The sequence below is a fragment of the Haliotis rubra genome, unplaced genomic scaffold (genome assembly GCF_003918875.1).
Source record: "Haliotis rubra isolate DU_JTF1 unplaced genomic scaffold, ASM391887v1 Scf277, whole genome shotgun sequence".
NCBI classification, from domain to species: Eukaryota; Metazoa; Mollusca; class Gastropoda; order Lepetellida; family Haliotidae; genus Haliotis; species Haliotis rubra.
This window is the reverse complement of record NW_025766858.1, coordinates 963,667-980,119: the sequence shown is the minus strand read 5'-3', so window position 1 is coordinate 980,119 and position 16,453 is coordinate 963,667. Positions and strand designations below refer to the sequence as shown.

Here is a 16,453-nt window from a genome sequence, read left to right as displayed (position 1 = left end):
CATAATAATATAAACGTGATACAAATATCAGTGTTTAATATGACTGTAGAAAGACAGAACATGAATATTGACTTATTAATGTATAATTACATAATGAATGCTCATCGCTTAATTACCCATCAAATTAGTAATGTTCACTATAATCGAAACTCCTAGGTTCTTAAAGAACCATACAAAAAATAATATAACACGCTGGAAAAAGAAATCATAATACCATTGATTATGATGAACCAAATCATAAATGTTATTGTTGTTACTTGAAAGGTGAAGGTCTTCACTCGGTCAAAGTTCAAAATGGTGGAAAAAATGTTATGATACTAAATTTGTGTTAGGATGTTATTAACTCTTGCCCAGACAGCTACTCTGTTGATAAAAGTTACTTACTCTGTCCTTCGCAGTTTGGTATCTTACATGTTTCCACCTAATTTTAAGGATATAAGTGAAGATGTCATATTGGTAACTGGGGGCGGAAAAGGAATTGGCAAGAAGATCGCCATCGGATTTGCAAGAAGACGCCCATCACACGTAAACATTCAATATTTTCTGTATTTCATTTTCATGCGGTGGTTAAAGAGGGGGCCTCTTTGGGAACGGGATAAGGGCCAGCAAATCTCTCTCACTATTGCATCGGTTTAACTTCATGCTATTCGCCAGGCTTTGTGCGAATGTAAAATTGTAAGGCGTGTCCATGGAAACAACTCACTCAGCGATTTAGTGTTATCAGGGACATGACACACCTTCACTGATCTCTGATGGCACTGATCTTTTAAACTCAACAACTATATGAAACTGATGAATAGATCGTATTATAGGCGAGACTTGCAGTGAACGAATTTAGTCCAAGTTGAAACCCATAAGTCAATATCGGGCTCTACGTCTGCACCGCTTTAAGTACACAGTGAAAAAGTGTGTCAGTTAACAGTGCAGCTGATATAATCTATTCAGTTTTGGACTAAGACAAAGCAGACGTCTCAAATGTCAAATTGAAACCAAACACAATTTTGTTAAGTTATGTTTTCCGAACTCTGTATGGAGTGGTCACAAAATATATATACAATTGTCAGGTGGTGCTAACTGCATTGCATATCCGAACTACTGTTTCTTTGAAAACATCTGAACAATAATGAAAACAATTTAGCACCCATCTTTCCAGACAATGGCCAGAGTTGTTACTTAATATGTAACCGTAACTTCTCATGAATAAATAATCAAAGTAAAGTTTGTTAATTGGTAACACCTACCAGTGTTCCTTTTAAACTCACGTATTGATACAGTGGAATCTGTTAAATCCGGACTCTTTGTAATCCGGTTTTCTCCATAATCCGGACTACTCTCGGAGTCCCGGCAAAATTGTTCTTAATTTATCATTAAAGCTGCTTTATAATCCGGACTCTCTCAATTACAGATTACAGACTAAAATAACAGTCCCATCAATCAACTTGATATGAGAACAATGCTTTGTAGTCTGAACGAGCTGACTAAAATAAGAGCCCGTTGAATAAACATCTCTGTTACTTCTGTTCACAATGGTTAATGACTGAAATGATTTATTACGTGGAAATATACAGAGGCAGAAGCAATGAAGACTTTTTTCCAATGAAAGTATAAATAATATATTGAGTATAAATAAAAAACAAGAAAGAACAATTCAAGTTGTTGTTGTCCTTAACAAAAGGAGGTAACTCCTCGAGGCAGTGTCTACAGTAACAGACAAAAGTTGTCTAATCCGGACTGCCTTACAATCCAGAGAAATGAGTCGGTCCAAGGCCAGTCCGTAATAGACAGATTTTACTGTATATTAATTGCTTATTTGGTATCTTGGCAGCAAGTAATGCATAAAATACTCAACGATGTTAGAACAATTTCACAAAACTTGCAAAGATTTATGTATAGTCGAGCACCGTTGTCTCGATATTCATGGGACCAAGAAAAAAATATCGAGTTATCCGAACTTCGAGACATCCGACCAGGGCATATCATCACATATCACTATGAAAGAAAACAAAACGCTTCTCAGTATGTTTTGATTTGAAACTATAATCCGTTATCAGTAGTGTTTAGTCATAACAGTGAGTTCTTCCTAATTACATCCTTCTTAATTAGTCCTGATTAAATAACAAACAAGTGACACCTTCAACTCAACTAGCCCTAAGTAGTTCACACTACCGCATCCCTTTGATTCATGCCGCACCGTGTGTAAACGTGTGGAAACAACCTCAGTTCAGAGGAATACTTGCCCACGAAAGGTAGGTGAATATTGAGTTTCTTTGCAAATATCGAGTTAAAATGGTGATTTTGCTTGTTGGGACCATGAAATTATATTCGAAATATCGAGACATCCGTATTGAGTTATAAGAGCTTAAATAATGATAAATTATGAAGGATTTTGCCAGGACCGAGATGTTATATCAAGACAACCAAGATATTGAGTTATCAGAGTTCGACACAACGGTGCTCGACTGTATTTGTGAATGTATGTATTTATATGTGTGAATGTAAGTAAATTATGTGTGTGAATCTATGTATTTATGTTTGTGTAAATGTCAGTAAACTTAGTAAATAGTGAATGTATAACAAGTATTAAATTCAGAAACCTAATTTGCATTTCAATCTGATATTTCAGTGGTTGATTTCAGCTAACAATGTCCTCTTTGACAACAGAAATACAAAGTATTCAGGAGTTTGCTTGATAAATTTGATAATTGTTTGTTTATAAGGAATACATTTATAGAAGGTAAATGGTAAAGTAGTGCAATTTTCTTTCTTTCATTCAGTTTGGCTGACAAATTATAGAGCAGTCTTTCACAAATTTGGCACCAATCAAAACAGACCATCGAATTTGCCAATAACTGTCAGATCAGCTGATCATTTGTGTCTGGTAACTGCTTAGTATGTTTGTGTATGTTTAGATTACCACATTTACTACATTTGTTCAAGAGCATTACATTTCACTGTTTTAACATGTTTAATGCAGAATTCAGTGCGTGAAACTTGTTTAAATGAGGGTACATTTTACTTCTTTATTTGATGGTTTATTTTGTTTGCATATGTTTGTGAGCAAATTCAAAATCCCTCCTGGCACCTCCTAAGATGTTCCTAATGACTTGTGACAACTGGTGACCAAAACTTTTAGGGCATCACAGTTTACTTTGCAAATTCCTGTTGACCGTGGGTTCAAATTTCGCGTTTGTTTTGATTGTGTTCCATGGTTTGGCAGCACCATCCATCCACTTCCTTGTAGTTCTCACCCACATTTATGACCTGCATCATTTTGGTATTTTGTCTTTCGACCCGTGAAGATCCGCCGGTAGAACAGGTGTTCAGCAACCCATGCTTGCCACAAAAGGCAACTATGCTTGTAAGAGGCGACTAACGGGATCGGGTGGTCAGGCTCGCTGACTTGGTTGACACATGTCATCGGTTCCCAACTGCGCAGATCAATGCTCATGCTGTTGACCACTGGATTATCTGGTCCAGACTCGATTATTTACTGACCGCTGCCATATAGCTGGAATATTGCTGAGTGTGGCGTAAAACTAAACTCACTCACTCACTCACTCACTCATTTTGTCTTTCATCAAGTATTTGTTTAATCAGCATTATAGAAGTTGGTGAGTCAAAAATGAAACATACAACTTTATGGATGACAACTTCTTGTTTATTGCATAGGCGACGTTTCAATGTAGATTCTTATTCTTATCAAGCTAAAATATCATTAAATATGTCTGCTGTTATGATTTGTCATCAGTGTTTGAAATAACTGCCTGCTCCCTCACAAAATGCAAGCAGATTCAGACCAGACAAAATTAACTGCCCTTGAAGATGGGACTTATCTAAGATGCTGTTGTAATTTGACTGCTTGAACCAGAGTGGTTTGGTTTAGGGAACGATCATGGATAGTTAATATCATAGGCGGATCCAGAGGCGGGGTGCAGGGGTGCGCACCCCCTCTTTTCTCCTGAAAGTTTATTAAATGACCATTGAAACTCGGGTGAAAATGAAGTGTGCACCCTCCCTGACATGGTACAATGTGTGAAGCCCATTGCTTGTGTCCCCTGCCGTGATATTGCTGGAATATTGCTATAAGAGGGGTAAGACCATACTCACTCACTCACTGAAACGGACATATGTTACAGAAATAAGTTTCAAAGATTACAATAATAGAATGTAATGAAAAGGAGTCCAGTGACTTTTTCTCATTTTCAGAAACTGTAATCTGGAGTTATATCAGTAATCATGTTCTAGACTTGCAGGGGCTTTCTTGGATATGTTTGTTTCAGGGTCTGCATGACAGACCATTTAATTGCCTGTCAATCGGGTTATGCCATGTGTAAAAATCGTATTAAATATTGTGTACCAAAATATTGTGTACCAGCTTTTGTAATGTTTTGAGCATTCAAAAGTTAAATGGAATTTCTTTCCTTTGAAGGACGAATTGGAAAGGAAGTATTCTCTCCTAACATTCAGAAAGCACAACAAAGGGAGGTAATTCGGTCAAATAGGGGGTATATATAAGTGAGTGAGTAAGTTTAGTGTTATGCCACTTTTAGCAGTATTCCAGCAATATCACGGTGGGTGACGCCAGAAATGGGCTTCACACATTGTACCCATGTGGGAAATCGAACCTGGGTCTTCGGCGTGACGAGCGAACGCTTTACCCACTAGGCTACCCCACCGCCCGTACATATATATAGTACATTTAAATTGTTTGGCATTATAATGTAGATAACAGTCATTTGAGGGTGAATAAGTTAGGTTCCTATATGTGCATGACTATGTTTCCTTTGGGTACTCACAATACGAAATCTCATATCAAAAGTCGACACAGACAATGAAAAGTAACCATCTTGGGTTTGTGTCGGCTATGGAATGGAAACTCATGGAACAGATGTTTCCAGTGATGACTAAAGTTTTGTTTGTTTATTAACGCCGCACTCAGCGATATTCCGTCTGTAAATAATCGAGTCAAGACCAGACAATTCAGTGATCAACAGCATGAGCATCGTCCTATGCAACTGGGATGACATGACATGTATCAACCAAGTCAACCAACCAAGGGTTGCTGAAGACCAATTCCAACCCGGTTCACACGGGTAGATGAGTAAAGTAAGAATGGGCTTGACTATAAACATGCGACATGAAATTGAAGAATAAGAGGAGAAGACGCTAGGCGCCATAGACAACTGGGTTAAATATATTCATTCTCTTTAATACCCATAAATTGTTCACAGGTCAGTGTTTAGGTGACAATTTCACGCTGACAGTGTGATCCACAGGAACCGAATTATGCTCTTGTGATACTCTTGTGGTCAGGTACAGGTTTCTAAAAAGGACCTACCTCTGTTTACAACCAACACGTGCTGTTCCCCGGACATTACCGCTCATTTATTGGTTTGAGGTTTGCTCAGGTCGAAAATTGAAAAAAAACACCAAAACAACCTTGATGATGTTATTCTGTAGTAGTTTGAAGAAAATAATATAATACAACCTATGAGCTTGTTTTGGGACCGTGGGTTGAAAAAATAATAATGCATCATACTAATGAACATAGGCGGATCCAGAGGGGGGGTGCAGGGGTGCGCACCCCCCCTTTTGTGCTGAAAGTTTGTTAAATGACCATTGAAACTCGGGTGAAAATGAAGTGTGCACCCCTCCTTTTCTCAATAGTGTGCACCCTCCCTTTCTCAAAAAGCTGTATCCGCCCCTGAATATTCAGAACGTTGTTGTGTAAGGGAGTATATAAACAACATACTGTACACCTGTCTGTCACCAGTACAGCATTGACACTAAGAATGATAAAATAATTGCTAAATTGTTAACAATATATTGTTAACGAAATTAACGATTTACAGAAGTTAATTACCAATTTGTAAAGCAAAGCCGAAAAGGAGAAGTTCCAAAATATTTCTTACAGTATGACGCCAGTCCAGTTGTTTTAATTATATTTTTCAGATTATACTGTGGGGTCGTCATGGAAACACTCTTGAACAAACAGAAAGAGAAATAAAAGAACTGGGAGTGAAATGTTCACACATGATCTGTGATGTCAGCAACAAAGAAAATATCTATGATTGCGTGAGTTTTTTTACAATAATGGTTATAATCCTTGAGATTTTTGGTCGGCTGGATGAAGCCAAGAAAAGTTTCTTTTCTCTTTTGAGTTGTTTCCATGCCTCTGTTCACTCATCAGCAAGTGGGTACCACATAGAATGATATGGTGACTGTTAACCTTCTGGTGCCTCAGAGGCGGCTTTGGTTGTATAATTCCCATGGAATGAGACCATCATTCTGATTTCTGACTGGAGTGATTGTGTGCATACTAACAGGTGTGGCATTTTGGGAAATACTCTCATTGTCATTGCTATTTCTGTCAAGTTTGATTTTAAATATGAAATGTGAAATTTGAGCTTCTGCACTCTCTTCCTTGAATATTTGAAGAACAAATGCAAATTTTAGAATGTAAGTTGTGATGTAATATGGTCATAATTTTCCGTCCCCCACCGTAATGTATTCAGCAGCGTCCATACATACGTACGTACGTCCCAATTCTTATTAACGCGATATTTCATGAACTGTTGTACCCAATGTCTTCAAATTTGGTGACAGCCTACATTTTGGGATTACGCAGACACCAGTTGATTTGGGTGACCTTGACCTTATCTTCAAGGTCACCATGACACTTTGACCTATTTTCAAACTTATGTAAACATGATATCTCATAAAACATTTTGTGACCTTGCCCTTATTTTCAAGGTCACCACGGCACTTTGGCCACTTTTCAAACTCTTGCTATTGCGATATATAACATGGACTGTTGTACCCAATGTCTTCAAGTTTGGTGACAGCCTACATTGGGGGATTATGCAGACACCAGTTGATTTGGGTGACCTTGACCTTATCTTCAAGGTCACCATGACACTTTGACCTATTTTCAAACTTATGTAAACATGATATCTCATAAAACATTGCACCCAAATGTCTTCAATTATGTCAACAGCCTACATTGGGTGATTATGCAGACACCAGTCATTTCAGGCATCTTGTATGTGACCAAAAAATAAAAAGTAGTAAATAAAAAATATGTTATAAATATTTCATTCTTCTTTAGCGGCAGGGGACATTGCCAGTGGCAAACACTTGTTATTATTACATTCTACCATGAATCAAGAAAATACTAGATTCTGATTGGTTGTTCAGAAAAATCAGACGGCATCAATTGTGGATTGACGCTCATCTGATTGTAAGGCCGCTTCACCGCGCATTAACAAATCTTATTGTGAGAACTACTTCCGTTTGACCACAATGATGGCGGATCATAACAACAACTCCATAGATTTTGATGCTGACTTTCGAATTTTACACATAGGCAATTGGAAATTTTTGGATTAAAAATGCGTTTGATTTCATTGCGCTTCACTGCGCACGTATAGAACACTGCCCCACTACTTCAGCTTGACCACCAACATGACTAATATCAACACAACAGACGTGATGGAAATGCTGATGAAACATTTATTAAACTCGAAAAATACAGTTATATGATTTCCCCCCCACAATTATGAGGGAACCTCACTATCATATTACCTTCTATTATAAAAATATTCAAACTCAATTACAATACACAGCCCCAAACATAAACAAAACAATATCTAACATATAAATCAGAAAGCCTTGTAAAAATACATCCCTATCTATACAAAATATGCAGCAAAACATTAGTAAACATTTACCTACCTGGTAAATGGTATATTTAATTCCGTTTAGAATGGGAAATTTGCAAGATAGATCTAACGGTCTGGCGAAACACCACATTTATGCCACTCATAGTCATACTCCATCATATCCCGTTGCATCGTTCACAAAATAATTCTGCTCTCTGCCAGCTTCCCCGCAAGGTTGTCACTGTTATGTTCATCTACTTTGAAAAACGCTTGGACACAGTCCAGTCCCAAACGATGAAAACAAAGTTCCAAGGAATCACAAGTTAGTCGCATGTACACTAAGCAGCAACACTGTCACTCTTTTGTCGCATGCCAGGGTGGAGGCAGTGCATGCGAAATCATAATCGGCCGGTCATAAAAATCAACAGTCTTTGATGAGTTACAGGTCGTAGGTCGATCAGGAAAGGATCTATTCTTCGATTCTGCAGGGTTCAGGTTCGACAGTCAGTCAAGTATTGTCCACTGTCACTTCAAATTCAACCTTTCGCAAAATGTAAACACTGGCTCGGCCGCCATTTCAAACTGTTGCGTAACTGTCTACTTCGAAGAAAATAAGTAGGTCAGACGATTCCATTATAGTGTGGCCAGGGGGGTACAGTTTCACGGCACGCAAAACAATAGGCTGGTTTTAGTCGTGTGGAGTTGGGATGAAAAAAACAACAAGATTTGGGTACCTTACATAATTGCATTTAATAAACAGTAGTTTGATTTCTTTGGACAGAATATTGCTATGTTGTAATGTTAAAAAATACGAACGGCACCTACCGCTCCCTTCACAGACGAGTTCAATTCGCCTCTCGTCCCATGCCGGATTACGCAGTGTCTTCCGCAGAGTGAGGAAGTTCGATTTTAAATGTGTCATGGTAGAATGGAGATAACCCTAGTGTGTTTGAAAATCAGAGACATGCTTTACTAAATTGATGGCGACTAAATATTTCAATTGAAACCTCACGCTACGCGTTCGGTTCCAATTGAAATTTAGTCGCCATCAATTCAGTAAAGCATGTCTCTGATTTTCAAACACACTAGGTTTATCTCCTAATTAACATGAATAATTTTGCCAAAACTTTAATTGCTATTGCTTGTTAAATACAGCATTCTTGAAGCATATGTAAAATATTTTAATTTTTGCAAATTGTTCAATAAATGAAGATCTGTCTAAACTGTTGAGCAATATATTCTGTACTCTCCTATATTATCACTTGTTCTGTGATTATTTCAAACAGGCCAAACAAATCAAGGACACCATCGGGGATGTGACAATTCTTGTCAACAATGCTGGAGTTGTCTACGGCAACCAGATACTCACCAGCAGTGATGATGATGTTGTCAAAACACTACAGGTCAATGTCATCGCACATTTCTGGGTACGTAGTCATTTTGCGCGTTCAACAAGATCTGACAAATCATATTTGTTTTAGTTACGGATGACTGGGACAGCCAAGCACCTGATGTGTCTTGTTGTTTGGGAAGGACTGGACTTAATGTTGTCTGATGATTTTTATAATGGGAGTACTGTACTTTTTCGGATTAATTAGCACTGCTGGGGCTCTAACACGCGCTTCGCAGGATTACTGACTTCGTTAATTTGTGACGTAATTGGCGGACGCTCTACCTCGGGACCACGAGTACCATCACATTTAATGAATGCTCGTTTAACGGGTCATTTGCACAGAAGTGAGGCGGAAGCGTGAGAAATGAAAACAAACCACTGCGCACGCACAATGGTTTGTTTACATTTCTCGTGCTTCCACCCCACTGTGCCACACCCTTCCCATTCATTTCTTTTTTTACGCCATTATGAGACAACTTTTGATGTTCTGTTCTTTTGCAATATTTTACGATTTGATCTTGGACTTGTGCATTTGGACCAGTCTCTTAAAATCTCTCAGTTTCTTTGCATTGTTGGGGGTATGGGTGGCTCATTTGTCGAAGGCACTGCAATTCACTCAACACTGCAATTCACTCAACAGAGTTATTTCCCTTGGGCATACCAGAAACCTTGGATCTTGGGTTTGAATCAGGATCATGTTTGAGTGAAAACTGATGAGGACTGGCAAGGTTTTTTGTTTACAATCCCTCCTGGCCAGAGAACTATTGCAAGTAGTTCATACACTGCTGATGAGGACACTATATCCATTAAGTTTGCCCAATCGATGCTCATGCTGTTAATCACTGGATTGTCTGTTCCAGACTCGATTTATTTACAGCCATATAGCTGCAATATTGCTGAGTGTGACATAAAACAAAACTCACTCACTCATTCACTCACCATAAAGTTTGTCAAAATTGTACTTCCCAGCTTCTAAAATGCCACTCTAAGAGTGAGTGAGTGAAGTTTATGTCTATCTATATGGCGGGTGTGTGTAAATAATCAAGTCTGGACCAGACAATGCCCCTCAAAGAGGTCATCTGAGAGTGAGAACAATTTTCAAGGTGATGACTGACCGACTGAGTTTGGTTTTACGCCGCTTTTAGCAATATTCCAGCAACATCACGGCGAGGAACACCAGAAATTGGCTTCACACATTGTACCCTTGTGGGGATTCGAACCCGGGTCTTCAGCGTGACGAGCTAACGCTTTAACCACTAGGCTACCCCACCACCCCTTCAAGGTGATGAATGAACCAGACTAAACCAAACTGTATTGTATTGTTTCATTAAAAAACACAGTGCATGAGTACATTTGGATACCTGTTTATGTCAATTCAACCCCAAACACCAGGGTTGAACTACTGGCATATATCAAGGGATTAATATATTCCAGACCCTGAAGGCATTCCTGCCAGCAATGATAGACAACAACAAGGGCCACATTGTGAGCATCAGCTCAGTGCTCGGGCTCATGGGATTGAGCGGAGCTGGAGATTACGTTAGTGCTAAGTTTGCCTCGACAGGGATGGCTGAAGCTTTAATTGATGAGCTTCGTGTCCTGAACAAGACGGGAGTGAAGGTGACGAGTGTGCACCCATACCACATCGATAACACAATGTTTGATGGGCTGGAGTCAAGGTAAGATGTTAGTGTTTAGTAACGTTGCTGAAAACACAGTGATACTGTTTGCCCTCTGGGCTGAAGAACTTTACAGAGTTGCATCTCTTAGCCTTGAAAGGATCTCCTGAAGGAGGCACAGACTTCTGACTTATTCTTCACTAACTTAGTATTGTGTATCAGCACACCACTTGCTGAACACCAATTTCAGCCCAGATTTTCATGCGGGGTAGAACAGTATTTTCAATGGTCGCTGTGATTTTAATTGACATTGATTACTGTTTATGTACAGTAAAATACCTTTATAACGAACTCCAAGGGACCACTGAAATTAGTTCGTTACTTTTTTCACTTTTTTATGTGATAATATAAGGTTTATTCGGGACTTTTAAAACAGTTCACTTTAGCCATCAGTTCGTTATATCCGTGTTCGTTATAAAAGTATTCTACTGTATTGCAATATATTTCATGATTCAACTGTCTTGTGAAATGGAATGAAATATGAATTATTTTGAAATTAAGAAACTGTCAGCTGCAATATTGTTGTAAAATGTTTCAATAAGATTTCAAAATCTGGAAATCTTAATTTTTTGCTACATGTGAAAACATTTTGATTAATATCATTAATTTAGCATATGGCATAATCAAATTTGGTAGATCTTTAAGAGTACAACTTCCATTTTATATTTTTCACCGGAGTTCTGGGCAACAAACACAGTAAGAAATATATGAAGACCTACAAAACATGACAGGGCTTGATTTAGTGCTTTGTTACTTGCACTGTAGACTAAGGCTTAGTCTCTGAATATATATTATTTTGATAGTAACAAACAAGCCCATTTATATTGAAAAGGAGCCCTAGGGAGCCCTGAACCTGAGGAAATCTAGACTTGCTCTATTTAGGGCTTTAGCACTGCAGAGAGGGCTTGGCAGTAGGGAAATTAATGTGGTTCAGGGACTGTGAAACAGACTACATGTACTTGCACTGGTGCAACCCAATATTACAAAGTGCAATCTAGTTATTAGTCTAACTTTTTGAGAAATAAAGCAAATGTAAATCTAACATTACAAGCATTATTATGTCAGATAATTTTCTTCTAAACTTTGATTACTAGTACTTCAATAGCATATTTCTTTCATTACATATTGCAATAAAAGCAGTGCAACTGGAATTTGGCTGGTGCAACTAGGTTTTTATCTTATGTTGTTTACCTTATAATTTTTTAGTCTTCATGCAGCATAGCAATATAGTTTTAGCAAGTTTTACCAAGTTTATGCAAGAACTGGTCCTGTTGCCAGATTGTCCCGATGGATGATTCCACCATTAACGGAAGACTACGTGGCAGACAAGACAATCCATGCCGTCCTCACCAACAGGTGTAAAATACTCATGCCACGAATTATGTACTTCCTCACCTGGTTTAAAAAGTAAGTGGCATAAGTGCATTCAACTTTTTGCAAGTCAGAAAAACTAATCTGGTAAAAGTGGAGGTCAACAAGGAAATGTCACAAGTCCCCCTGAATTTGTGTTGGACATGTTAATTTTGAACCTGGGATAATATGAGGTTAACATCTTTCCCATACCCTAACAAATAGACCACCTCCGTGGTGTGGTAGAGCGGAAGGTCGTGGGTTTGATCCCTGACCGCGTCATACCAAAAGACGTTAAAATATGGTACTTGTCGGTCCCTGCCTGGCTCTCGGCATTAATGGGTACAACAAGGACTGGTCGGCTCGGAGTCAGTATAATGTGTCTGAGTGGGGTATTCATGCTTCACTGCGGCATGGTATCTCAGTGGGCTAGCACTATAAAACCAGCTTAAGTCTGGGCTAGTACAAGCAGCCGCACATACACGTACACACGCATGCATGTCATCATATGAGTGAAAAATTCTCAAGAACGACGCAAAACCAAATTTCACCTCACCTCACCCTATCAAATAACAAGGGGTGTTCAGTCAAGGATTGTAAACAGACCTGGTGCTTGATTAGAAAGGATTGGAAAGGACATCCAAGGGCTTCAGTAAGCCAAATGATCAAAGTGGCATTGAGATCAGTGAAGAAGTGATACAATTAGCTGGAGAGAATTAGCACTATTAGCTGGAACAGCAGTATGTCACTGCAATACATTCTACATGCGGGGTGGTGGGGTAGGTAGCCTAGAGGTTAAATCATTCGCTTGTCATGACCAAGACCTGGGTTTGATTCCCCCATTGGGTACAATGTGTGAAGCCCATTTCTGGTGTCCACCGCTGTGATATTGCTGTGATATTGCTAAAAGCGGCATAAAACTCAACTCACTCACTCACTTAAACTGATGTTGCCTTATGTTGTTTTTTCAGTGTGTCTCCCATCGATGTCACCATTGCATTCTCCCGCCTGACTGGAACTGACCGAGCTATGGATGGGTTCAAGGGTCATGCAAGAGCCAGCTAAATCAATCAGATTTTTCTGGTTTGATTATGTAATTGTATTGTTCAACAAATAGTGTCACAACAGAAAGCATATTTGAGAGTTACTAAAAAGTTACTATGGGCTCTCAATTCATCTAATTAAAGTGGCCTGGTTCAAATTATCAGAAATATGCTAGGACCTTAAATATTTTCAAATCATGCAAAATCTGAATTGCAATCAGTATTGTTTTGATATAAGATGCTGTGCACCGAGAACAGCCCAGTACCAAAGAGATCCACTGATTCGATTGCAGTGATTTGACTACAGTGCTTTAAATGTGGTTTACCCAAAGAATCTTGAAAAGTACTAAGTAATCAATGTGTGAGCAGTAAAATCCTTCACTAAGAGTGTAGATTCCTTCAAGATTGAATAATTGTAATAGTAAGACTTGAATTGCTAATTTGCAAATAGATTATCAAAACTGAATTAATGTAATTGTCAGACTGGAATTTCTGAGACTTAGTACCAGTCTAAGGCTACCGGGTACTTTCAAATACAATCCGTCATGAGTGAATAAATGTAATAGCATAACTATTTTTGAGTGGAGAGTAAATAAATGTACAAGTGAGACTAAAACTGCTTAGAATACATACATGTACTTAAACAATCCAACATGATTGAATAAGTGTAAAAGCAAAACTAGAATAGCTAAGACTAGTTTCAAATACAATCCATCAACATTAAATAAATGCAAAAGCAAGACTGGAATACAACGATTTTCAAATACAATCCATCAAGATTGAATAAATGTTACAGTAAAACTTTGTTAGCATTGAATAAATGTTAAGTTTACATTCTTAACATTGAATTAACGTGTATGAAGAGTATATGCAATACAACAGATCAAGACTTATTGGACGGTTTATAATACATCAATATCAAATTCATCAGGATGGTAATTGGAAGCTTTAATCTCCGTGCCAAAAACAACTCTACAACATTATAACACATAAATGTTAGCAACCATCCTTATACTGAGGCTTGATGGTGTTTTCCTTACGACTAGTGGACATGGCTATGTACAATATTTTGCAATTGTTTGACTATTTTCAGAATGACTGCACTTTTTTGCTGTTCATTTGCCAGAACATGGTCATCAGTACGATGCCGTAAAATATGTGTGTTTGTTTTTCATTTCTGTGTGTGGTTCTTTCATCTCGCTTTGTTTTGTTTGTACCATTTGTTACAGGTTTGTTTTGTTTTATTTCAACAATGCATTTAAAATGTGTAGACGTTTATTCATTTAATATGATTGTAGTTGTTTTTGCTTCTTCCGAGAAAATTTTGATGTTACTGTTTGATATATTTAATTAATATTGTTTAATTTTTTGTGCCATATTCCTTCTCAGAAAAATAATATGTGTTCTGGGTAATAGTATTTTTACAGCAGCTCTACAGTACATGGATAGATTTAACCCTGTGTAGTCATGAGGCTGGTCCAGATGCTTACTGGAGTTTTGTAATTACAGGAGAAACAATTCTTGTTCCTTTTCCATAGGTTCCATTGATATATTCTAAACGATTTGGGGTTTGTGAATATTCTAGGACTGGTACGGGTAACCCGGATAACCGGGACGAGTGGGAAATGAGTTGGATCCGGCACCCGTCTCAATACCCGGACCCGTTATGATCATGCGACTAATAGATTAAACAATGTAATATGTTATTATTTCAGGATTAAAAGGTTGTATTGTCTTTGAAGATTTAGACATAATTACATTCACTTCATTTGAATATAATACATGGTTAAGATATTGAAAAACTCAAAATGTTAGCCTCCAAGCTAAAGAATATATTGCCATTTCGTACAAATTTGATGTCAGAAATTAACATAACAGGTATCCGGGTAGGGTAGGGTAATAGGGGGCGGGGTACCCGGGTAGAAAACTTTGACCCGTCCCAGCACTAGGATATTCGTAGCGAAAACAAAGCTTTGGTTTGGTTTAATATGTCATCACCATAGTTATGAGTCAGTACATACAGGAGGTATGGCATGGTGTGTATTACATGGAATGCAGATTAACTATTGTTTTATGAAAGAATCAGGTGTTTTTTAACAGTATATATAGAGGTACTGTATTTGTGCCATTTTGCACTACAATTTCTGTATTGCATGCAGACCACAGAGAAAGAGCTGTTTTTGCTTTTAACCAGTTTGTGTTTAACTAACATGACTTGTTACTTTTGGTCTCATTCCCGTGGTATTGCGTGATCAGATTAAGATTTTGTTTTGTGATAGCTGAAGAACTTTCTACATATCACTTCCATCAAATTCCACAACTTTAAAACCACATTACAACTATGGAACTAATTTACCAGCTGCACAAATGATTGCCTGCCTGTTGCAATTACTGTAATTGGTTATGGCTCCCAAACTGTTAGATGTTTATGCAACTTTAAGACATGTACATAAGTACTGTATTGTGCAAATTAGGGCTGGCTTAAATGGACGACAATCGGAAACATCTTTGATGCGGAAAAGGATAACATAAACATAAACGATTATCGATATGAAAACTGTGTCATTGATAATATCGTACATAAACTATTATGATGAAATTTACAATACACTGACAGTATTCAAAGTTAGGTTTTATTGGCTGCTTCAAAATTTGTTCATAATACAAGTAGGTACATGTCCAGTCACCTTTTATGTGAAATATGTCGATATCTCTCAGATCATATTCAGCATTTTTGCTCAAAGTTGCTAAACTGATATTTATTGATAATCAATCAATTTTTAGTTGATTGTTGATCTCCTTGATCTATGTCGATAGCCATCCCTAGCCTTGACATATCAGGCTTCTCCAAACAACAGCAACTACTCATTGTTATGTGACCACAATGCAACATTAAACCTCTCGCGCTTAAACCCCGAAACCATAGAAACGAGTTTGTGATTGTTAACTGTTATGGAGAAAGATGTGTTCAAATGAATCCTAAGTCTCCAATATGTCTATTGCTACATTAGTTTTATGTTTATTCATCATTTATACATTATTGTTTCATTCTGTGTGCCATCTTTTTATTGTGTGATCATTAGTGTGTATTTAGCTTTGTGTAGTTTCATGTTTAAGAAACGTGTGATAGAGAAGCAGTGTGCGAAATAGTTTCCAACTTTTGCTAGCCAGTCAGGCAAGCTATACCTGAAAGTTACTTGCACACTAGTCCGAAATTTGAATGTAGACACAGGTTTCATCATTAAGCTGCTAATATCTTAGCCATAATCTTGCACAATTTAAGAGTGTGTTATAACTGAACAAGTCAGAGAGTGATATATTTACAAA

At 37.8% G+C, this 16,453-nt stretch overlaps 1 protein-coding gene across 1 annotated transcript; it reads left to right on the top strand.

Moving 5' to 3' along the window:
* The first annotated feature begins 283 nt into the window (after nt 1-283).
* On the top strand, nt 284-13,160 carry LOC124280962 (short-chain dehydrogenase/reductase 3-like). Its single transcript, XM_046716971.1, has 6 exons — nt 284-525; nt 5,953-6,075; nt 8,948-9,088; nt 10,489-10,733; nt 12,012-12,140; nt 13,055-13,160. The coding sequence occupies exons 1-6, from the start codon at nt 334-336 to the stop codon at nt 13,146-13,148; spliced, it is 924 nt and encodes a 307-aa protein (XP_046572927.1). The 5' UTR covers nt 284-333; the 3' UTR covers nt 13,149-13,160.
* The last annotated feature ends 3,293 nt before the right edge of the window (nt 13,161-16,453 follow it).